This window comes from Ananas comosus, linkage group 10 (assembly GCF_001540865.1).
Source record: "Ananas comosus cultivar F153 linkage group 10, ASM154086v1, whole genome shotgun sequence".
Classification (NCBI taxonomy): Eukaryota; Viridiplantae; Streptophyta; class Magnoliopsida; order Poales; family Bromeliaceae; genus Ananas; species Ananas comosus.
Genome location: NC_033630.1, coordinates 12,800,400 through 12,821,531, shown reverse-complemented (window position 1 = coordinate 12,821,531; position 21,132 = coordinate 12,800,400). Strand labels below are relative to the sequence as shown.

Below are 21,132 nucleotides of genomic sequence, written 5' to 3'. Positions count from 1 at the left end.
TATTTGTACACTAGAATATAATACATCTGTTTTTCTTCCATAATCTATCACATCTTTTATTTTAGAGATCGAATTTTTATATGCAGAAGAAAGTTATAACTCGACGGATGATATAGTTAAAATACGCGATGGAAAACGTAGTCGATAGATGCATGGTACCTCGGTGTATAGATGCGATGGGTGTAGGCTCTAATTTTTTTCTCTAGCATAAAAGGACTATTGTGAAACTCTTTTAAGAATCTGAGGACCTCAGCATCAAACTTAAGAAGTTCGAGGACCAAAATAGAACTTGGTTGAAACTCCGAGGACTACCGATGGAATTTGTTTTTTCGCTAGTGAAAGAACTATTGGCTTAAATGGACCAGCATTCTACTCTATGACGGAAGGTCAGAGCTAAGTCATATTCGAAATAGTATGAGAATAGATTGGACTGAATCATGCAAGAAGTGGCGTGAAACTGATTTGGGCTTAGTCACAATTGAAATCCGTGGATCCTATGTCTATACACTTTAAATGAATTAGTTGTGTATTTCTAACCGCTCGAGATTTTGAAATTAATGATTAGTGCTAACTATCCGACAAGAACTGATTTTTTTTTTCTATTTGCCGAATATCTGTTGTTGCTTCTCGAAGTAGAAAAAATTATGAGCAGGCATGCGCTCAATTGATAATGATCTTGAGACAAGGTTAAGCAGAACAACACGATGAGCGTCATAGATGTAGACTAGTCCAGTTTGCTTGAACAGGAATAGAAGGAAATTATGCGGCTTGATCATCACACTGCGAAATATCCAAATCACAGTTCAATTATATATAGATAAATATCATCACATTACAGTATACAGATACAGAAGCTGTTGATAAACAATACACAATAAATAACACGAACCGACGACATTCTTGCAGCCAATTTTCTGGTGCAGTTGATTGGAAATTTTTTACAAGTTTTCAACTGTTGCCGGATTATTTTCAAAATAAAAGAAAGGAGTAAAAAAAAAAAAGAATCATAAACCCAAGATGATACATATCTTATGACAGAACCATCTATTATGCTTTTTGTGAACTCCTGCGGCAGAGCAGAATCAGATTATAAACAAATCAAATATAAACAGCCGTTGAGATTTGTATAACTTAGCAGCAGATACATGCTTCTCTCTTTTATTCCAAGTAGCAGATCATAGCCAACTGAAAGGATCTTCTGATCAATTCGCAGGCCATTTTGATTTCATACTTGATAGTTGATGACTTGATGCTAAGTATAGTAAAACTAACAGTCCTGTACTCTGTCACCACATCTGGAAACCTTATTCTCTGAGCAAAAAAAGCAAACAAATCAGCTAATGAAACAGGATCGATAACCACTGCGTACAGCACCAGCTTTCCTGAAAACGGACAGTAATTTAATATTCAAATATGCCAAAACGAATGTAGATGTAAGGAGAAGTGCTGACAGATTTATGCGTAGTTTCCTAAAGCAAACTTTCAGAACTAACCTGAACTTTGATGATGGAAACAACTAACCAACTTCGAAAAATTTTAATTTTACAACTAAAACTCTTCAATTCGTGTCATAATGTCATTCGAGTCACTTGATGACTCTGAGAAATCATCGCCTGCATCTGTTTCTTCTGCACGTCCATGAGCAATACTTTCACGCATGCATCTGTCTGATCCAACAGTTTTATCTCTACCAACGAAAAAAAAAAATTCCATTTTTTATTCCTACCTAAGATTGGATAGTTAGATTAAAAGCATTATATGCATCATTGATGTACAGACCATGGATCAACCAGGTGCAAGCAACAATTTTCCTGGATATAGATCAAATAAAATTGACGGATAAAGTAGTAAAATCAAAGTTTTAAAAGTTTGCATAATTGTGTTCCGAAATGACCTAAAGTTCAGGTTAGTTCCTTCATGCTTGTAGCTAACCAAAACGAAGAAAAAGAAGTGAGGTACAGCTTTAGTTAACAATGCAAAGTTAATTAGATGTTTAGAGCTTTGCGATAAATGATTGCCGAAGAAAGTTCAAAAACTGAATCAAACAAGTAATTTGCAGCTAGTTCGTCTTCTTCAATCCATTGGAAACTACTTAAGATGTCAACTGTGGCTAAACTTGTTCTTTTAAAAAACAAAAAGCAAAAAAAGAAAAAGAAAAAGTAAAAGATGAGTGATAGAGATAAAATGTTTGAAGCAATCATGCATATTGTTCAGGATCTGTCAATGCTGAGCAGAATAGAATTAAAACTCTCGGCAGCCCAACATCAAGCTTGTGGAAGCTTTTAGATCAAAGAAAGTGAAAATGGTGTTTCGTTTGTCTTCTTTGTGATAATTATCTTCGTACGTCTTATAGTAAAAAACTTGCGACAACTGAATAGCCCCACATTAAACAATATGGGAGAGTTTGAGGGCCTTATAACTTGAGTTAAATCATTTTGTAATGCTCACCCAATATGCAAACAGAAAGTCTCAAGCATAATATATATTACATAATTAAAAGTTTAGAAATCGGCAGGCCGTATAATATATATTATGTTGAAAGAAATTTGGGGAGAAACAAAAGAGCACTACACCTTTGTAATGCTCGAGTTAGAAGAATTGGCTTCTTCTCGAAAGCCAAGTTTATGGGTCACACATGCTTGATTAAGAAAACTGTACTGCTCTGTAGATTTTCGCTGAAGACAGACTGTATGATGTTTATGTGGACAAAACTTCAAGAATTACAAAATTCGTTCATTAAAATGATGAAAAAAAAGGGGGAAAAAAATGATGCCAAATGAATATGATGTATCGGAGTCATCATGCATGCTGTTTAGAATCATCTATCTAGTGGACTATACATCAAAATGTAATCTGCAAAAGAAAAAAAAAAAGACATTTTTCTAGAAAGGCAAAAACATGCAGATGCTGCTTGACCTCCAAATTTTTCACTTCGGCACCTAGTCTATCAATTTTTAAAAAAACATAAAAAAAAATAGCACCACTGCATCAAGGTCTGCATCAAGGTTTAAAAAATAATCCATCAGGTAACGCAATATATAAATATGTTGCATATTCCATCAGAATAATTAATATACTGTTAATATTGGGCGGAGAGGTAGTGAAACAAAAGGAAAAGGGTGAACTTAAATATACCCCCTTGCCGTTTAGCGCATTTCATTTTGCAACTATATATCCATATGGTTCAGCAATTTTTTATCTTGTCAACCTATGAACTTGTGGTTTTTATTTTTGTTTGAGTGACTCCGTGATTTTAAAAAAGAATTTTACTTTTATCGCCCTCTTTGATGGTAAATTTTTGTTGTGAATAAGAAATTAACCACAGAATAGTAAAGTGCAAATTTTGAACTACAAGATGGCTAAGTGAAAACATGTTAAACCACACGGGGATAGATTAAAGCTTATCCAATAAAATAAAAAAAGTATATCATAAAGCAATTAGTGCAAAAGTTAATTTAAGACAAAAAAAATTGCAAGTTTCATCACTTCATGTACCTAATTTAAAATGTGCAATTGTTAAAAGTAGTGCCTGGAAAAGTGTACGAGGGCATACCACAGGCCAAGGAAAGCATACCTCCCACTTTTGGCAAGCAAGCCATTGCTAGAGGACGACTCCGTCAAGGAATACCCAACGGATGTGCGATATTTTACACCAATCTTGGCCATGAGGCTTTTGGCATCGCCTCTTCAACATCGGATTGCAGCGTGTCAAGTCGAGCCATAGAAGTGATCTCGGCAGATCCGGCAATGACAAGATATTTGGGCAGTCGGAAATACTCAACGCTTCAAGGGATGATAGGCTTTCCAAGTTGTTAGGCAAGGACTTGATGCTGCTACAACTCTCAAAGTCTAGGGAATTGAGCGAGGTGAGGTGCTGAAACACTTGCTATTCCTCCGACCTGAATGATTCTTCTTTGAACTCCTCAATACGCAAGTTCCGGAGAGAGGCAAGGGCTTCTTCTGCGAGCAGCACATAGAGCAGCGAGGGAGCATCAGTGCTGAACCGGTTTAAGAGGCTCCCTAACTTGGTTTCTGCATGGGTGAGTTTCGGACATCCCATCAAAGTTAGAAATCTAAGGTTATTCAACTCTTGCAAACCGAGCAACGAACCAATATTTGGACAGTTGGTGATGCTCAAATCCCGGAGTGATTCCAGATGACCCAGCTGAAGGGATACCGCGAATGGATTAATGTCCGAGCTCTCTGAATTGATTGAGGAAGTCGGATCAGGCAGCGATTCATCCAAATGCTTCCAATCACATGCCTCGATCTCGAGACACCCTAGAGATGAGGGCAGGATAGAGGTGCTGCCACCTTCTGCAGATAGGTTGGGGCAAAAGGATATGACGAGCTCCCACAATGAGCCGAGGGCTTGCAAACTCCCCAGCGAGGTTAGGAACCAGCATTGTTTGATACGTAGCTCTTCGAGCACCGTCAGACATCCCAACACATCCGCCGAGGGAAGGGATGTAAGAGAAACAATATTAAAAAGATTCAGGAACTTTAGACAAGTAAGACCTCGCAAACCTTCCCGCAATGTGCTGTTGGTGAGCGGACATGAGCCGATATCAAGACTTTCAAGAGAACGGGGCAGGACTAGCTGCACCTCCTCCTCCTCCTGCAGGTTTTGGTAGACAATGTCCATGGTCTTTTCTAGCCAATTGCGCAATTCCTGTGAATCATACCCATGCTGTAAATCCCAGCGTATTTTCGATACAATACGGGATCTGTTTGTAGCAACCAAGCCCTCCATAAAAGTCACTACTTTGGGAAATTCTTACATCTTGTGTGGACCTAATAATTGTTAAATCCTCTTTGGGGACAAATGAAAGGGAAGAGCAAGCATCAAGAATGAGTTTTTTCATTGTTGGGGGAAGGATTGGGAGTTGCTTTAGCTGTCGGCATTTGATAAGCTCAAGAGATATAAGATTGTGTAAGAGGTATCGGTCTCTTACCATCCAACTTGGCAATAGGCAACCCTTATAACCCACGATTTTGAGATGATGAAGATCAGGAGGCGGACGAAGACCCTCGAGTACTTGTGCATCCACTTCTGACGATCTGCTAATGTTATCGGTGGTACTCCATTCTAAACAAAGTTCCTCAATACCTTTAATCTCCACAGGGGCCTCCCCGTTTTCTTTAACATTCTCAAGACCATTAATATGTATTGAATACCCCTGAAAATTTTTTAGATTCTCCAGTTGTTTCAAGCTCCCAATCCCAGCTACATCCAAAATCATATTAGAGAAATATAAATGGTGCAAATTAATCCAGTTGGCTAGTCCTTTTGCTACAAATGTACATTTATCTATATACAAAAACTCTAAATGGTAGAGTGTAGAAATTGATTTTGGCAAAATTTCAACTGATGACGCAGAAAGATCAAGGTAGCGCAAATGCTTCAGGCCCCCAATTGATTCTGGTAATTTTTCTAGTCTATATGTGCTAAGATCCACCACCCTCAGTTTTTTCAGTTTGACAGATATGCTATGGAGCATATCATCATTGTAACTATGACGAGTCATCCTAAAGACTATCAACGTTCGGAGATTTTTTAAATTGCGTATCTTCTCAATGAGATCACTCGGTGTATCGACGTGGAGGGAAAGATGACGAATCTTTTGAGGTACTACCGCTTCTGTCGGATTTCCTTCAACTCTAAGATATCGATCTTTAGAAACCATCTCTGCTAGATCATGCAATAAATCATGTATAGTGTAGAGACCACCGTATTCTGTTGGCTGAAAGAAAGAGCAGGATAGCAAATCATCAAAGTACTCTCGGCCTACATCCTCAATTCTCTTGCTCCCATCCACTGTCTTGATGAAGCCCTCCGCGATCCACAGACGAATTAACTTGTCCTGCCGGATTCCTTGACCTTTAGAAAATAGACTGCAGTATGAGAAGCATCTTTGTAATGGTGCATCTAGGTTTTGATAACTCCACAATAGAGACTTCATAGTGTCTTTCAATAGGTCTCCATTCAAAATCCTCTTCCAAAAGTTCACATCTGGCCTTTTGCGTAGTTGGCTACCAACCATTCTCGCCGCTAAGGGAGAGCCATGCAGCTTCGGTGTATTCTGCCTCACGATCTCTTCCAATTCCTCGTATAGCTTGATATCATCAATTTTGGCATCATCAAAGGCATAGTACGTGAACAAGGACAAGAAGTCACTTTTTTCTAGTTCCTTTAGGTCTAGAATGTTTCTAGCGCGTAAGGCCTCCGCTATTCTTTGATCGCGGGTTGTCATTAAGATCTTACTTCCTCTATTGCCCACTCGTAAAGGAGCGAGCAACTGCTCCCATTGCAGCTCGGCCACCTCTTTCTCGCTCCATACATCGTCCAATACTAGTAAAAACTTCTTTGATCTTAGGGAACCTTCCAATTTTCCTTGAAGGGTGTTGAGATTAGCAAGGCGAGGGCATTCCTCTCCGGATGCCGATTCCACCATCTCTCTTGTCAACTCTTTAACATCAAATATCTGGGACACATGAACCCACATAGTGACATCGAAATGCTTGACTTCTGCTTCTCTTTCATATTCACAAACATACTGTGCAAGAGTTGTCTTCCCAGCTCCTCCTAGACCAACGATGGCTACTACAGAATAGCTTTTAACAAAGCTAGACTCGGGTTCAAGCTCCGCCGTCTCATGCAGAAGGTTAACGATATGATCACGCTGCTTGTCTCGGCCGAACACTTTGTGTGTGAGCAGCGAGGTGGTGACCCTCCGACCTGATTCATTGGCAGTTTCAGATCCCCTTACATTACTACTCCCTCCGGGCAAGAATGGCCGAAATTCCCTGGCTTTCGTAGCAGTCTTTTCCAGCCTAACCAAGCTGTTTTTCAGCTTTATACTAAATTTTTTTGATAAGTATTTGATTGGAGGAAGAGATTCCAGACGTACCTTGATTCCTCCTGTACTATTCTTCACTTTTTTTTTGAGAAAGTAATAGTCGTACAGGTCCAACACGACCTCTGCTTCATAAACTGCTTCCTCGAGGCTCCGCAGCCAACTATGAAGGCGGTCTTTATGCGGGCTATTTTCTGCGGCCTCAATCAGCATCTCTATTTGGGGGATGATGATATTTTGCAGATCCTGCAGCTTTTCGTTCACATTCATGTCGATGTAGGAGTATCCCTTCCTGAGGAGGTCGATTATGAATGGGTGCGAAGCCAACCATTTGAATCCCGCGATGATCACCGCCGCTTCTGCCATCGTTTCACCCGGTCGGATGATAATGACGACGACGACGACAAGAGTTTGAGAGTTCTTTGGAGTGAGCTGGGGATAGAGGTTGAAAAAGCGCTCCAACAAACCGCGTCGTCGTGAAGGAAAATATCCACCCAGCTGAGTGGTAGTTAGTAGTGGTGATTTGGTAATGCATTTAATCTATCTAATCTTAGTTTAATAAGAATGTACAGAGATACAGATGAGAAAGACAACATCAAGTGGGAGTTAAAAATAAAATAAAAAAAACAACAAGTGGGAGTTAAAAATAAAATAAAAAATAAATAAAAAAGACCGCCTCTCCGTGAAGGAAATTTCCACCCAGGTGAGCGGTCTTAGATAGTGGCATCCGCTGGTTTTTGTTTTTCTAATTTGGAGGCTTGGAGCAATGATAATATTAGGTTTATATAATTATTAATACATTGATAATTGTGGTGCAGAATTTTTTTTTTTATTAACTTAGGTATGAAGCTTAGTTAGTTAATTCACGAATTATATATATATATATATAATTTCTTTATAAATATATATTTATTTATTATATATAGTATTTTATTTTTATATAGAAATATTATTATATGATATTTTATTTATAAGTATAATATAGTTTGCTATTTTTTATTTAATTAGCTTAATTTTGTAGCTCTTTTTTCTTATATTTTTAAGAAATACGAGTATTCATGCTAATAGCATAAATCTTGAGAGAAAAAAATTTAATTCAATAGCCAAATTTTTTATACTGAATTTTTAATTAGTGAACGTATAATATCCGTATAAATCACGTATCCGAATAATTATCAAATTCATTTTTTAGCTGTATTTTTCAACGAATTTAAAAATTAGAAGACGAATTTTATCTGAATTATATCCGTACCAAATTTTTGCTGAATCCGAATTAACTAACTATGGTATGAAGTCTAAAAAGTCGGATAAGCTTATTAATACTTTAATAATATATATATACATATATAGACAATACATAAAAGAGCTGACAAAAATTTTAAATTTGTCGTATTTTTTTCAAAAATATCTTCTATTTTTTTCAAAGTGCAATTATAATAACCATTCTAAAATAACATTTTAAATTAGGCTAAATTATAGAAAATTTTTTTGTCAAAATTTGATTTTTTACTTTTTTTTCTTGTCATTTACAAACTTGCACTTTGGCCCTTTAAAAAATAAAAAATATTTACAGAAGGTACAGTGTTAACTATGATGACAAAATAACTAAATTGCCCCTCATCCTCTTCGTCTTCTCTCTAATCTTGCTCGTGCCCGGCCTTTCCTCTATCCTTCGCGCCTCCATCGACCCCAACTCTAACTCTGTTTTCTCCACTTGCTCACCCGTTCCTTCAGCACCCTCGCTGCTCCTTTATTTTCGGCGACTGTAGGGAGGAGATCGATGTGGGCGTGGACGAAGAGCAAGGGTGAGGTGGCGGAGCTAGGGCGAGGGCGTGTGTGTGGACACAGACAAAGGGATGGGCGAGGGGAGGCAGCGGAGGAGGGCGAGACAGCGCAATTGAGGACGTCAGTGAGAAAGGAAGAGGCGCATCTGAGATGAATATTTTAAAAATATTTTGGATATAAAAAAAAATAATAGAATATAAACGGAACACTTACAGAAAATTAATGGCAGTAAAATGTAGGTTTTTAAATGACATAAGAGAAAGTGAAAAAACGGGCATCGACAACTACAACAAATTTTACATTTAAGGACGCTTTAAATAATAATTAGCGACGCTTTAAAGCGTCGGTAAAAATAACGCCGACGCTTTTTAAAGCGTCAGAAAAAGTGTCGTTAAATAAACATGTCGGGACATATTTACCGACGCTTTAACATAGCGTCGGGGAACTTTTTTCCGACTCTTTTTAGAGTCGGTAATGTGTTAGGTGCCGACTCTAAAAAGAGTCGTTAATTTAAACAATTGCCGACACTACAAAGTGTTGGTAAATTATGAAATACCAACATATTACCGACTCTAAAAAGAGTCGTTAATTTAAACAATTGTCGACACTCCAAAGCATCAGTAAATTATAAAATTTCAACATATTACCGATTCTAAAAGAGTCGTTAATTTAAACAAATACCGACACTCCAAAGCACCGATAAACTATGAAATATCAAATAAACACGCCAATACGAAAACTTTGCAATAATGAACAAAAATATTAAAATGTTTCAACATTAATAAAGTTCAATCAACAATGCTAATCCCAATCAAGAAATCAAAAATTCTCTCATATTGTATGAGGGAATAATAGGAACAAACAAAACTTTCATCACTTCTTTATTCACAATGAATTATTAATCGTATAGCGTATATATTATTTTCAGTTTAAACGAATGCCCTCTGGTAATGTATATGTAGCCGCAGACAAAATGTGATGAAAAGAGTAATATGAGCAGAAGTCAATTGCTTCAGGATTCCCACCAAAATAGTAGATGTCAGACAATATTCATCCTACAATAACAAACAAAAATTAAAGTTAGTACAAATACTGAATTTGTCAATCTTATATCATTGTAGATAAAATGTGAGGAAATAGACGCATATCAAAATAAAAATAAAGGTCTCAAAGTAAAGTCTTTTTGTCAAAAGGCTTATATTTTCGAGCACCTATATAAAATTAAAACCTTTTCAAGTTCCCTGCGAAAGAAGGAAAATAATTGACAAAGTAACATCAAGGTATTAACTTCTCCAAGTTCCCTGCAAATGAAGTAAAATAATTGACAAAGTAACATCAAGGTATTTTGTCATCGACGCTTATTAAATGCATAAGCAAATGAAATTCATGAGTTTTAAGAGCTAAAATAGGACTAAAGATTGAACATACACCCTAATTAATCATGTGATAACCCCAGTGTCAATATGCCCAACTTTGGGGTGCCTCTCAACAATAAAAAGCCTCAACTAACAAAGATAGAATACCAAATAAATAACACGATTATTGAGTGAGCTCACATATACTTGTACCTAAAATTATTTTGAAAATAACACGATTATTGAGCCAAGCATATATACAAAAAGCTACTATTTATNCGACAAACACATCTAACAAGTTTGAAAGATTATCGCTCTATGTCAGTGTGATATTGGGATTTATCACAGGATTTTGGGCTGTTTCTGGTAGTCTATTCACTACAACAAATTTTACATTTAAGGACGCTTTAAATTATAATTAACGACGCTTTAAAGTGTCGGGAAAAATAACACCGACGCTTTTAAAAGCGTCGGATAAAGAGTCGTTAATTAAACATGTCGGGACATATATACCGACGCTTTAACATAGCGTCGGGGATTTTATTTCCGACTCTTTTTAGAGTCGGTAATGTGTTAGGTGCCGACTCTAAAAAGAGTCATTAATTTAAACAATTGCCGACACTCCAAAGTGTCGGTAAATTAAGAAATACTAACATATTACCGACTCTAAAAAGAGTCGTTAATTTAAACAATTGCCGACACTCCAAAGCTTCGGTAAATTATAAAATTCCAACATATTACCGACTCTAAAAGAGTCGTTAATTTAAACAAATACCGACAGTCCAAAGCACCGGTAAATTATGAAATATCAAATAAACATGCCAATACGAAAACTTTGCAATAATGAACAAAAATATTAAAATGTTTCAACATTAATAAACTTCAATCAACAATGCTAATCCCAATCAAGAAATCAAAAATTCTCTACTATTGTATAAGCAGGGAATAATAGGAACAAACAAAAATTTCATCACTTTTTTATTCACAATGAATTATTAATCGTATAGCGTATATAGTGTTTTCAGTTTAAACGAATGCCCTCCGGTAATGTATATGTAGCCGCAGACAAAATGTGATGAAAAGAGTTATATGAGCAGAGCTCAACTGCTTCAGGATTCCCACCAAAATAGTATATGTCAGACAATATTCATCCTGCAATAGCAAACAAAAATTTAAGTTAGTACAAATACTCAATTCACCAATCTTATCGTTGTAGATAGAATGTGAGGAAAAAAAATTTGTGATTAAAGCTCTAGATAGTTAGGTTACGATACAAATAGACGCATATCTTTAATTGTAGGATCATCAAATTTCTTTTCAAAAACTCAAACCCAAAGCTTATTAACAATCTCATAGTGCAAGGTTTAGATAATCAAGCTTAAGGAATAGTACATCAGAGAAGTTTCAGAACCATTAAGAAGAAGCTACACCGACGAATCTGAAATGATTGTAACTGCTGCATGCATTACTGAAAATCTTGTATTATCTATTTACTTTAAAACGAATGAAGAAGGGAATAACAACAAATCAGATACTTTGTTGCTTAATTGGGCCTGTCGGATGAGATATGTTCGTTTCTTAATACTGAAAACAGAGGAACTAATTGAAAAAGAAAAATATTTCGTGCAACAACAAGGTTGGCTTGCATATTGTTTTAAGGAAAATTTTTGTGCTCAATTTCACAAGAACATGCAGAAAAATAAAAATAATACTAATAGCTTCAACATGCACTATCCAAACAATCATTACTCTCGAAAAGGAGGGGAAAAAAAAAGACATTAATTAGATGTACAAAGGCTAACATAATCTTTATCAATATTCTAAGCAGAAGCTGAATGTTAGGCAGCACCTACTTGAACTTGCATTAAACTAAAAATAAAGGCAGATTCTCATGTGACTAGGACCACAGCTCCATAAAAGATGTGCTCTCAACAGTATTTGCTCAGGACCCACCTCTTAAATTCTTCTTTAAAAGACAAAGATATTGTAATGCACTCAACGAAAAGAATGGAAGCTCAATTAACTTCTGAAGCATCAATGCAGTAACAATTGACACATAAAATCAGAAAGTTGGGCCAATCAATACACTACAAAGAAGATGTTAGAAAGAAAATCATGTGTAGATTTTCCAAACCCTTGTTGCCCGGTCGAGATCGACCAAAAAATCGCTTCCATTTCTAGAATGTGAAATTAAGCATACTTCACACAAGGAGATTCGTAGATAAATAGAAAGTAATAGATAAAATTAAAAGCTCCTCACATCTCCCTGGAAATGCACTTCCAAAACTACTTACAGATCAAAACTAAATTAGCCATACTTTTACACAAATGAGATACTAAATCCCGCACCTCACAAAATTTCATGTTTGAACTTTCAGCAAAGAGTACTACTCATGGAACCTATCATGATGGACAAGAATTTTAGAAGCACCTCATAGAAGTATTTATGAGGGGTATGGAAACCAACTATTATAAAAATAATTGACAAATTTGGAAAAGTATAACTTAAATAAGGGTAAGGATTAAGAGTACTAATACAATGTGGTTATCCAACCCTACCTCAAAAATTCCACTACAAGGAGCTCCTTAAGAGATTCTTTGTCCTACCATGAACACAGATTTATATCTGTTGTCCAGCAAGATTTTGAGGTGCTTCTCCGGTGTCAACCAAAATAGAAAAAAAAGGGGAAAAAAAAAAGAAAGAGAAAAAGACAAGGAACAATCTTGACATGTAGCCTATTCTACTTCAAAAGTCATCTCAAAAGTTAGCTTTCTTGAATTTCTTCACATACAACTAATACCAAAGAGTATGTATGAGTCAATATACAGAAGAACAAAACAACCTAACAGTGACAAAAGTAAAAAAAATTCCAACCTCATTCTTCCTTCAAATTTAACCATCGATGTTAAGTTCTTGACACATCTAGTAACAACATAATGTTCCTGAGTCAAAAGCAAAGGTAACAAATCTACTAAAAGAGTCAAATTCGTAAGCCATTTGCAGCAAACCAGTGTCTGAAATTGACTCTAAGCACCTTAAATGCATTAAAAAGCCATGCAACCATATTTGAAACAAGAATAACTACAACCACATACGTTAGGTAAATATAAATAATAACAAACTTACCAACAAAATATCACTACAACATGTCACAAGCTTATGTGCTACACAGAATCCAACTCCAAAATAAAGGTTTAGCTGGTAAGGTTAATTTAAAGACAAACTAGAACCAAATATAAAGAAGGACAATAGAAGCAAAATATATTTCTTGTGCATCCAAAATAAAAAAATATACCTTGAGTAAAGGATGCAACAGGACAGTAGCTTGAATCTCACCACTTTTTGCTAATTCCGCAATCACCTTGTCGAAAACACCATCATAAAGAAAAATTAAAATAGAGAAGTTTTGTGCATGACACTAACCACCCAAAAAAAGTTTAAATTATTACTAATTCACAAAAAGATATTTAATAAAAGGAAAGTGGATTAGAACTACAAGCCCCTAAAGTTTGAGTATATAAAAACTAGACTAGACATTCTAAATACTATATAGAGACTATAATACATCAAACTACATTGTTTTCATCAGTATCTTTTCTAGCCCAACTTATACAGTCATTTAATTCATCAGTAACAATAACATCACATGACATGCATTGAGTGTAAGTTTCAGCATCATCCTGCAAATGTGCTCGCATATCGAATAAGTCTCTTGGTTTCGTCATGACAACTTGAGACCATTCCTCATATCTGGGGTCTTGTATATAGAATACTTGTTTTGCTTGAGATGAAAAATACAAACTGATCATCTTTCAATAATCGTCCCGTGTGTATCAACTTGGAAAAGTTCACTAGAGTGCATCCATTTGCATCTTTCTTACAAAGAATAATCGTCCCGTGTGTATCATCTTACGAAGAAGCTTTAGCTTCCTCGAAGGAATGCAAGAAAGAGCACAAAAGAACAAACAGGACAAAAAATTACTATTGTGTTCAGTATTCACTAACTATCGTTACTATGTTTGGACATCACAAATAGTCTCCGAGATACTTACCTTCTTTTATTAATATTCGGGGTTTTAATCTCTCCAGGTAATATAATCACTATCTAAAGATACCTTGGTTAAAGTCTAGAGCCAGGCATACCTCACTCCATCACCAGTTCCGACTAGCTAGGTTTTCGAAGCATAAACCCTTCACATTATAATCATGTCATAGAAATCTACTAAAGAGTCTCCTGTTTCTTCTACTTTGTCAAAAAGAAGCTCATTGACATGCTTTAATGCCCCACATAAACATTTGCAATCTAACCTATTCAAAAACATATTGATAAGAATCCCTTCTTTTTTCTTCTCTGTTTGAATAAAGAGGCCCAGTGTAAGTTCCTGCTTCTGAATAAAGAAGTTAATAAATACCTATCAAGGAGTGTTGACATTTTGTTGTGCTAACATATACATTCTGAACAAGCTTATCTTCTCAAGGTCTCTAAGCAAATAATCACAGATCTGAAATTATTTCCCATGGCCTAGCTGGAATTGCAAAAAGATAGTGGATGGTGCTTCAATTAAAAAACACTAGTAAGGGATTATACCAGTATCGATGGTGATCTCTCTTGATTCATCATCCGAATTGGAGCTTAATTTTGCCGAAAACAAGCACAAGAAGCAGCAGAGGAAGTGGAGCGATGTGCCGCAGTTTGGGATTGAGCTTGGATTTGTGAAGAGGACCACCTGTGACAGAGATGTTAACTGGGATATAATCAGAAAAATCTAAATACCTAGCTGAAAATAACAAATCCAGCTACAACACAACCAAGCAAAAATTAAGATATAGAATAGAAATTTACACTCTACATGTACAATATCCAATCTAACACTATATATAGATCAAATAAGAAGAGGAGATCAAAAAATTATATGAAACTTTCCAATAGAGGCACAATCAAATAGCGAAAAAGATAGATACAAATACTTAAATTGGGATGAATCCAAACATAATTATTGAAGAATATAATGATCGACGCACCTAAGGAAGCTTTGGAGCAGTGCGATCAAATCCACGCGATCAAATAGGAAAATTGCAGTTTAACTCGATCGGCTCAATCACTTTGAAATCACTCAGATCTTCGAAATTTGATCGCAGCAACAGATCGAAGAGAGGGCGAGGGAGATGAAGAATATTTCGGGGCCCTAAATGATCAATCGGATCTCCGGAGGACATCGAAAAATTAGGGAGAATTAAAAGAAAAAAAAAAAGAAGAACCACGTAGCTGAGAATTCGATTTGAAGCTTTGAACATGACAACATAGCGAGTAGGATTAACTCTAATTTCGCAAAAATAAATTATACAGATCGCAACAATATCATCCTACTTACTTCATTTGGATCAAGAAATAGTAGCAGAAACTCAAGAGCCTTCAAACTAAATAATCACTAAAAGGTTTTCCCAAATTTTAACTTAAAATCCCCTGATTCTTCAGGATCGGCGTTTTTCGCACTCAAAAAGCCTAAAAAAGGACGATAAATTGAGGAAAAAAAGAGCCCAATCCTATCGAATGAGATTGAGAAACTGAATCGAGAGAAACAAGCGAAATCATATGCAAAATTGAACCTATCAGATCATCGAATCACTGTGGAATCACCCTCGATTCGAATGGCTTCGCGACATTTGGACGCAGATCGAAAAATCGAACTCTCTCTCTCTCTCTCTCTCTCTCTCTCTACTTCGCTTGATCGTTCGCTCTCACTCGATCTCCGAAATAAGAAAATCGCAGTTTTTCGCCTCGATCGAGCGCCGGGTTGATGAAGCTGGGGCGTGCGATGAAGGGGATCGAGCTCCGGGTTGATGAAGTGCGTGGGTTTACATGGGAGTGGAGAGAGAGAGGGCGTGGGTTATCAATTGATGAAGCTGGGGCGCTGGGTTGATGAAGAGGATCAGACATCTGAACCTCTACATTGTGAGAACACTCATGGTTGCTAATTAATTGGGATAATTAAAAAATAATTTAATATTAATTTAATTATTATATTTGTTGAGAGCTTGTAATATTCTCCCGTGTTAAGATCTAAATACTTTTTTAATTATCTTGGATTTTAATTATCTTATTTCTAAATTAAAAAAGCTAATTAAAATTAGCTTCCTGTCAGCCATTTACATTTGTTGAGAGCTTGGAATAATTTAATATTAATGAAGTTCACACAGGAGAATTTAGAAATAAGCTAATTAAAATCTTAATTAAAATAATTAAAAAATAATGTAATTAATTACGACGCTTTGGAAGCGACGTCAAGATATTTGTTTATTGGCGACATTTAATCATAGCGTCAGCATATATCAAGTATTAAAGACGTTAGAATAAAGCGTCGTCTAAAAAGCATCGGTAAAAATATATTTTGTTGTAGTGTTGGCTACCAAATCTTTCTTATTGGTATGGTTATTTCACTTTGTTTTTGATATGAACGTCATGATAGCTATATGTGTTGCAGGTCGCATTAGACTTGCTAGTTGAGGGAGAAAAAGGGTTTGTTCAAAGTCCGCTAATCTGTAATAGTATAGCTAATATATTGTTGATTTAATGTTATATATCTTTAGAATGTATTTTTAGTACTTTGAAAATATTTGCTATATTGATTTTGGTTTATTCATTATGTATTCAACCATTTAAATATTTACATATGATGATTGTTCGGTTTATAAATTAAAGTTGTGAACTCAAATTTTATCGGTGGTTTGTTTTCCACATTGTGCTTAACTGGATGTTGGTCAATTTTTTAATTTTACCCTACACAAACTCATTATGGCATTGTTATACAAATTAGGTATATATTGTTAGCTTTTTGTTATTTAATATTATAAAATTTTAGTTAAGTATATATAGATATGCATCTGGTATATTGCTCCAATTTTAAATTTTTTCTTGATTATTAGTGACGTTTGGCTTTTGCCTAATAAGATAAGAAGAATACACGCGGCATGTTTCAGGATATTTTTTCCAGGATTAATTATATATATGTCATTATCAATTTAATTTCTTTCGATCATATTAATGTCACAAAAATATTTATAAAATTTTTAACGTCTGGTTAAAATAGCTGGAATTGCCTTAATGCTGTGGTTTTTACAGGTATACTTGTTAAAAAAATTCAGGATAATTCTAAGCGATTTTGAATTTTCTGAATACGATTAAATTATATCGACTGACTTAGCATAAAGATCCAATCACTATTTTTTTTAATTTTTTTTTAATTTTATTTTTTGCTGTTAGACTAAACAAAATAGGATTCCTTCAGAACTTCTCGGCGAAAAAAAAAAGGAGAAAAGAGTTGGGGAAAAAGAAATCGGGACCAGCTCTATTGTGGTGAAAATATTGGTGCTAAGAAAATAAGAAAAACACTGAAATACCAAACAAGATTAAAATTTACTATCTAACACTTTTAGCCAACTTTAGTTCAAGAGGGAAACAAAATTATTTGTTGTTCAGTACTTAACTCCTTTATAGAGGCAAAATTTAATATAGTTGAACCATGAAGATAGAGATAGCCATAAATATTTGGGGTTTTTATTATTATACAGAAGTATTTACTTCTACAAAAAAATTTATAGTGAGAATTTATAAAATATTTTCATTAAATCTGGTATAAAAATTCAACTTTTTATTTAATAAATTTTCCTTACAAAAAGTCTAATAAATTTTTAAATATTTTCTTATTGCGCTTTAGTTTACCGTTAAAATAGCATGTTCTATTTATTTATAAGTGAAATTGATCCTTTTGTCATCACTTTTAAAATAATGTTTTTCTTCAAAAAAAAAGTCTTCAACTGTTAAAATTGAAGAGTAGAAGTGTAAAAGATCAATTCAGCTTCATTATTTGTTAACCACTTTGAAATCAGAAACTAACCTTTCAAAGATGCAAGAAAAATTAAAAAATAAAAAATAAAAAAGGCGGACATTTTATTTATATATAAATTTTTATTGGCGGCCCTTTTATCAGAACATATAGTAGATGAGAAAACTAAGTATATTTGGAAGCCAAATTCTGAGCTTAGATTCATTAAAAGATGGGACTATAACAATACAAGATTATATGCTACATCTTTTCACGTCCAATCCGGATGTCTCGTCCCCCGGGCACGCCGACAGATCTGCCGTATACAAAGGAATTTCCCCTGTATAGGAAGCGTCAAAGAACCTGTAGAAAAACGATACTACAAACAGTAGCATAGAGCTGCTCAAAAACTAAATAACTGAGTTTCATATACATAGCCAGAATCCAAAATACAAGGTTACTCGCACTGGCGAGTTAAACAACTATATACATAAACTCCAAAACAACAACTACCTGCAGGAGGGAAAAGCCACTAGCTCAGACTGTCGGGTAGGGCTCTAGCTCACAACGCCCTTGCCTCGATCCTGGTCGGCGGAAGATGCAGCAGCCGGCACCTGTGGCTCTGCAAAACATAAGTAACAACTGGGCGTGAGAACTACTGTAAGAACAAGTAGTCCTCAGTGGGTACCGCCCAAAACGACATCGGTCACCCACTAAGTCTACAGAAGGGAGCAAGGATAGAAGGAAAAGCAGGAAGTACACTCTACCGCTATCATCCACTACACTATCATGCTCTACACTAACCAACTGTAGGAAATGTCAAATCTGACCCAATCCAAATCGGGACTGTAAGCATACCCGTCCCCGGGACTGTGAATACACCCGTCCCTGCCCCGTTGCGACTATCGGGCTCTATCCACTCTAACTGGTCCGTGGAGAGCAAGTCCAACTGGCATGAGCGACACCAACGCAAAAGCACAAGCCTGACTCCGGAGTGGCACTCGTGGGCGCTACCCAACCGAGTATGCAGCGTATCTCTGTCGAGCTCAAACAGGCTCTGGAAAGCCAAAGTCAAGAAACCGACTCTAAACTGGTCTAACAACCAACAGGTAACGTGCCCTCGGCACAATCTGACGCCAAAAAGGCGATACGGGTCCACCGTCAACTCTGACGGCACCCAACAGTCCGAAATAACCTGAACGACCCGGTAAAAATCCACTCGGCGAACCAGCACGAGTGTAAATATATTCTAAACTACCTGGAGTACTCGTCTCGACAATACTGCGACAGTACAATTTTCTAACGGCTCCTAGAGCTAAATCAGGCAGTTTATACAGGTGACAGGTCCAAATCGCAGGTTTTCTCCTAATTCAATTTCCAAGTCCAACATGTATAATCTACTTAATTTAAAACAACATGCTCCAAAATTCAGATTTCACAATCTACATATAGTCCATGAATTTGAGCTAAAATTAATTACCGAAATCAAGATCTATACATGTCGACCAATAAGAACTTAGGAGTAAAGCCGATGTAACCCACCTCAAAAGCTAAATCCAGGCAGCGAACGAAGCCTCGAACCAGGACAACCTCTGCTGGATCAACTGGGGACCTCCAAGTCCGGTGGACGAGCTAACGCCAAGCTAAACAATTAAGGATCCTCGATTCAGTCCAGAAATTCACAGCAGCTGAGTAGGAACGGGATTCGACCGAGCTAACCTTCACCAAATCTGGCAAGTGAGGGCTTCGTGGATTCCTCTCGAAGTCCCGAATCCAACGAACCAAGCCTCGTCGCGATCCGACGTTCCTACGCGGAGAACGAGCTGAAATACGAACAGTCGACGGCGGATTTCAGCAAAACAGCTACTAACCGAGTAGAAATAATAATACTTGCCCAAAATCCAGGAAAGACGCCGAATCACCCACCTCGACAGCGTCGAACCTCGGCGCGACGTCAAGAACAGTGAAGACGCTCCCTCGCCCGGCCTCCTCGTAAAGCTCCGGCAGCAAGCGCGCTCGAACGGCTCGCGGCGCGACGTCGGCGACGGAATCCCCCAACCGGACTCTCCACCAACACCTAGAGAGAGAGAGGAGAAGAAGAAGATGGAGAAGAGCAGGAAGTACTCTCTCTCACTCTCTCTCTCTCTGCTCGGACACTTAAAAGGAGAGGGGAGGTGAGGGAGATACAAACGAGGTGAGATTTTACCGTTTTAGCCCTTTACCTACTCCCTTGTACCGGTACACGGGCTCCTGTACCGGTACAAGAGCCAACCCGAGAGCAGCTAAATCTGTGCGCGTAGCTTGTACCGGTACAGAAAACCCTTGTACCGGTACAGCAAGCATTCCCCGCGCTGGTTGTACCGGTACAGCATACTCTTGTACCGGTACAGCAAGCAGGAAAATCTGCTGTTTCGCAGATTCCTTCGCTGAATGCTGCCCTCGCGTCGCACAGAGTGCGTTTTGCGTCTATTTGACGCCAACACGACTCAGACTTGTCCCGACACTCTCCAGAGCTGTCGACAAGTCCCCACAGCCAAACACCAGGGATCTCACAAACATATATTTTATTGGGCCAATATTTAGGTTCGTGCATAAATTACTAATGGGAGGCACCTTTCAATACAGCAGATTTGGACCTATATTCAATTAATGTTGGGCTTGCCAAGAGAGAGAGATTAAAAAGAAATCCTGACAACTTCCCACTGCTCAGTATTATCTCATTTGATGAACCCGTTCAATTCTAAAACAAACTTTCCAAACTCCTCATTACTCCACTATCTATTAACTATCCCATTACTCCACCATTCATTAACCACCCATTATCCCATCACCCACTCCACTACTAACCCAACAATAACGGGCTCGTCTAGCATTAAGCACAGTTTATAAAAAGAGGAGTGGATAGAAATGAGAGGAAGAGATAAAAAAAAAAAAATCATCATCAACCTATGTTTTACCATGTGACCCCAACTTCCTCTTTTTCTCTTACGTATGTCAACAGAGGAAAGGAAAAGAAGTTTTCCTTCGTCGTCGTCATCCCGACGTCGCCGCCACCCCAAGCTCCAGTATTATGGCAATCTGTGACTTTCACGTTGCCGCGGCCCAACGTCGACACTTCTAACTCGTGTGCTGCGGCGGTCTGACTTCTATGCGTCCAACTCGCGTAAAGTTGCAGAGCAACATCAACTCCTTCAACTCGTACGACATCACCTTCACCTCTCTGAGGCAGCTGCAGCACAACAAAGCCGCATCGCCATGGCGTCCTGACTTGATGTCGCCATCAATGGGGTGATCGGGTCCATCGCCGCCGA

At 37.1% G+C, this 21,132-nt stretch overlaps 1 protein-coding gene and 2 long non-coding RNA genes across 3 annotated transcripts; all 3 read right to left on the bottom strand.

The window, feature by feature from the left end:
* Positions 813 to 7,413, bottom strand: LOC109716255 (putative disease resistance protein RGA3). Its single transcript, XM_020241584.1, has 4 exons — positions 4,683 to 7,413; positions 3,974 to 4,618; positions 3,575 to 3,886; positions 813 to 1,687 (listed from the first exon to the last, which is right to left on the bottom strand). The coding sequence occupies exons 1-3, from the start codon at positions 7,221 to 7,223 to the stop codon at positions 3,602 to 3,604; spliced, it is 3,471 nt and encodes a 1,156-aa protein (XP_020097173.1). The 5' UTR covers positions 7,224 to 7,413; the 3' UTR covers positions 813 to 1,687; positions 3,575 to 3,601.
* On the bottom strand, positions 9,459 to 10,233 carry LOC109716527. The gene is made up of 2 exons (XR_002217948.1): positions 9,871 to 10,233; positions 9,459 to 9,697 (listed from the first exon to the last, which is right to left on the bottom strand). It is a non-coding gene; the product is annotated as an uncharacterized LOC109716527 (long non-coding RNA).
* LOC109716526 lies at positions 10,901 to 16,101 on the bottom strand. The gene is made up of 3 exons (XR_002217947.1): positions 15,606 to 16,101; positions 13,294 to 13,359; positions 10,901 to 11,149 (listed from the first exon to the last, which is right to left on the bottom strand). It is a non-coding gene; the product is annotated as an uncharacterized LOC109716526 (long non-coding RNA).

Coding starts and splice junctions, on each gene's coding strand:
- LOC109716255 (XM_020241584.1), bottom strand. CDS start 7,223: ATGGCAGAAGCGGCGGTGATCATCGCGGGATTCAAATGGTTGGCTTCG. Junction 4,619..4,682: donor TGGGATTTACAGCATGGGTA/TGATTCACAGGA, acceptor CAAAACCTGCAG/GAGGAGGAGGAGGTGCAGCT. Junction 3,887..3,973: donor ATGCTCCCTCGCTGCTCTAT/GTGCTGCTCGCA, acceptor TCGGAGGAATAG/CAAGTGTTTCAGCACCTCAC.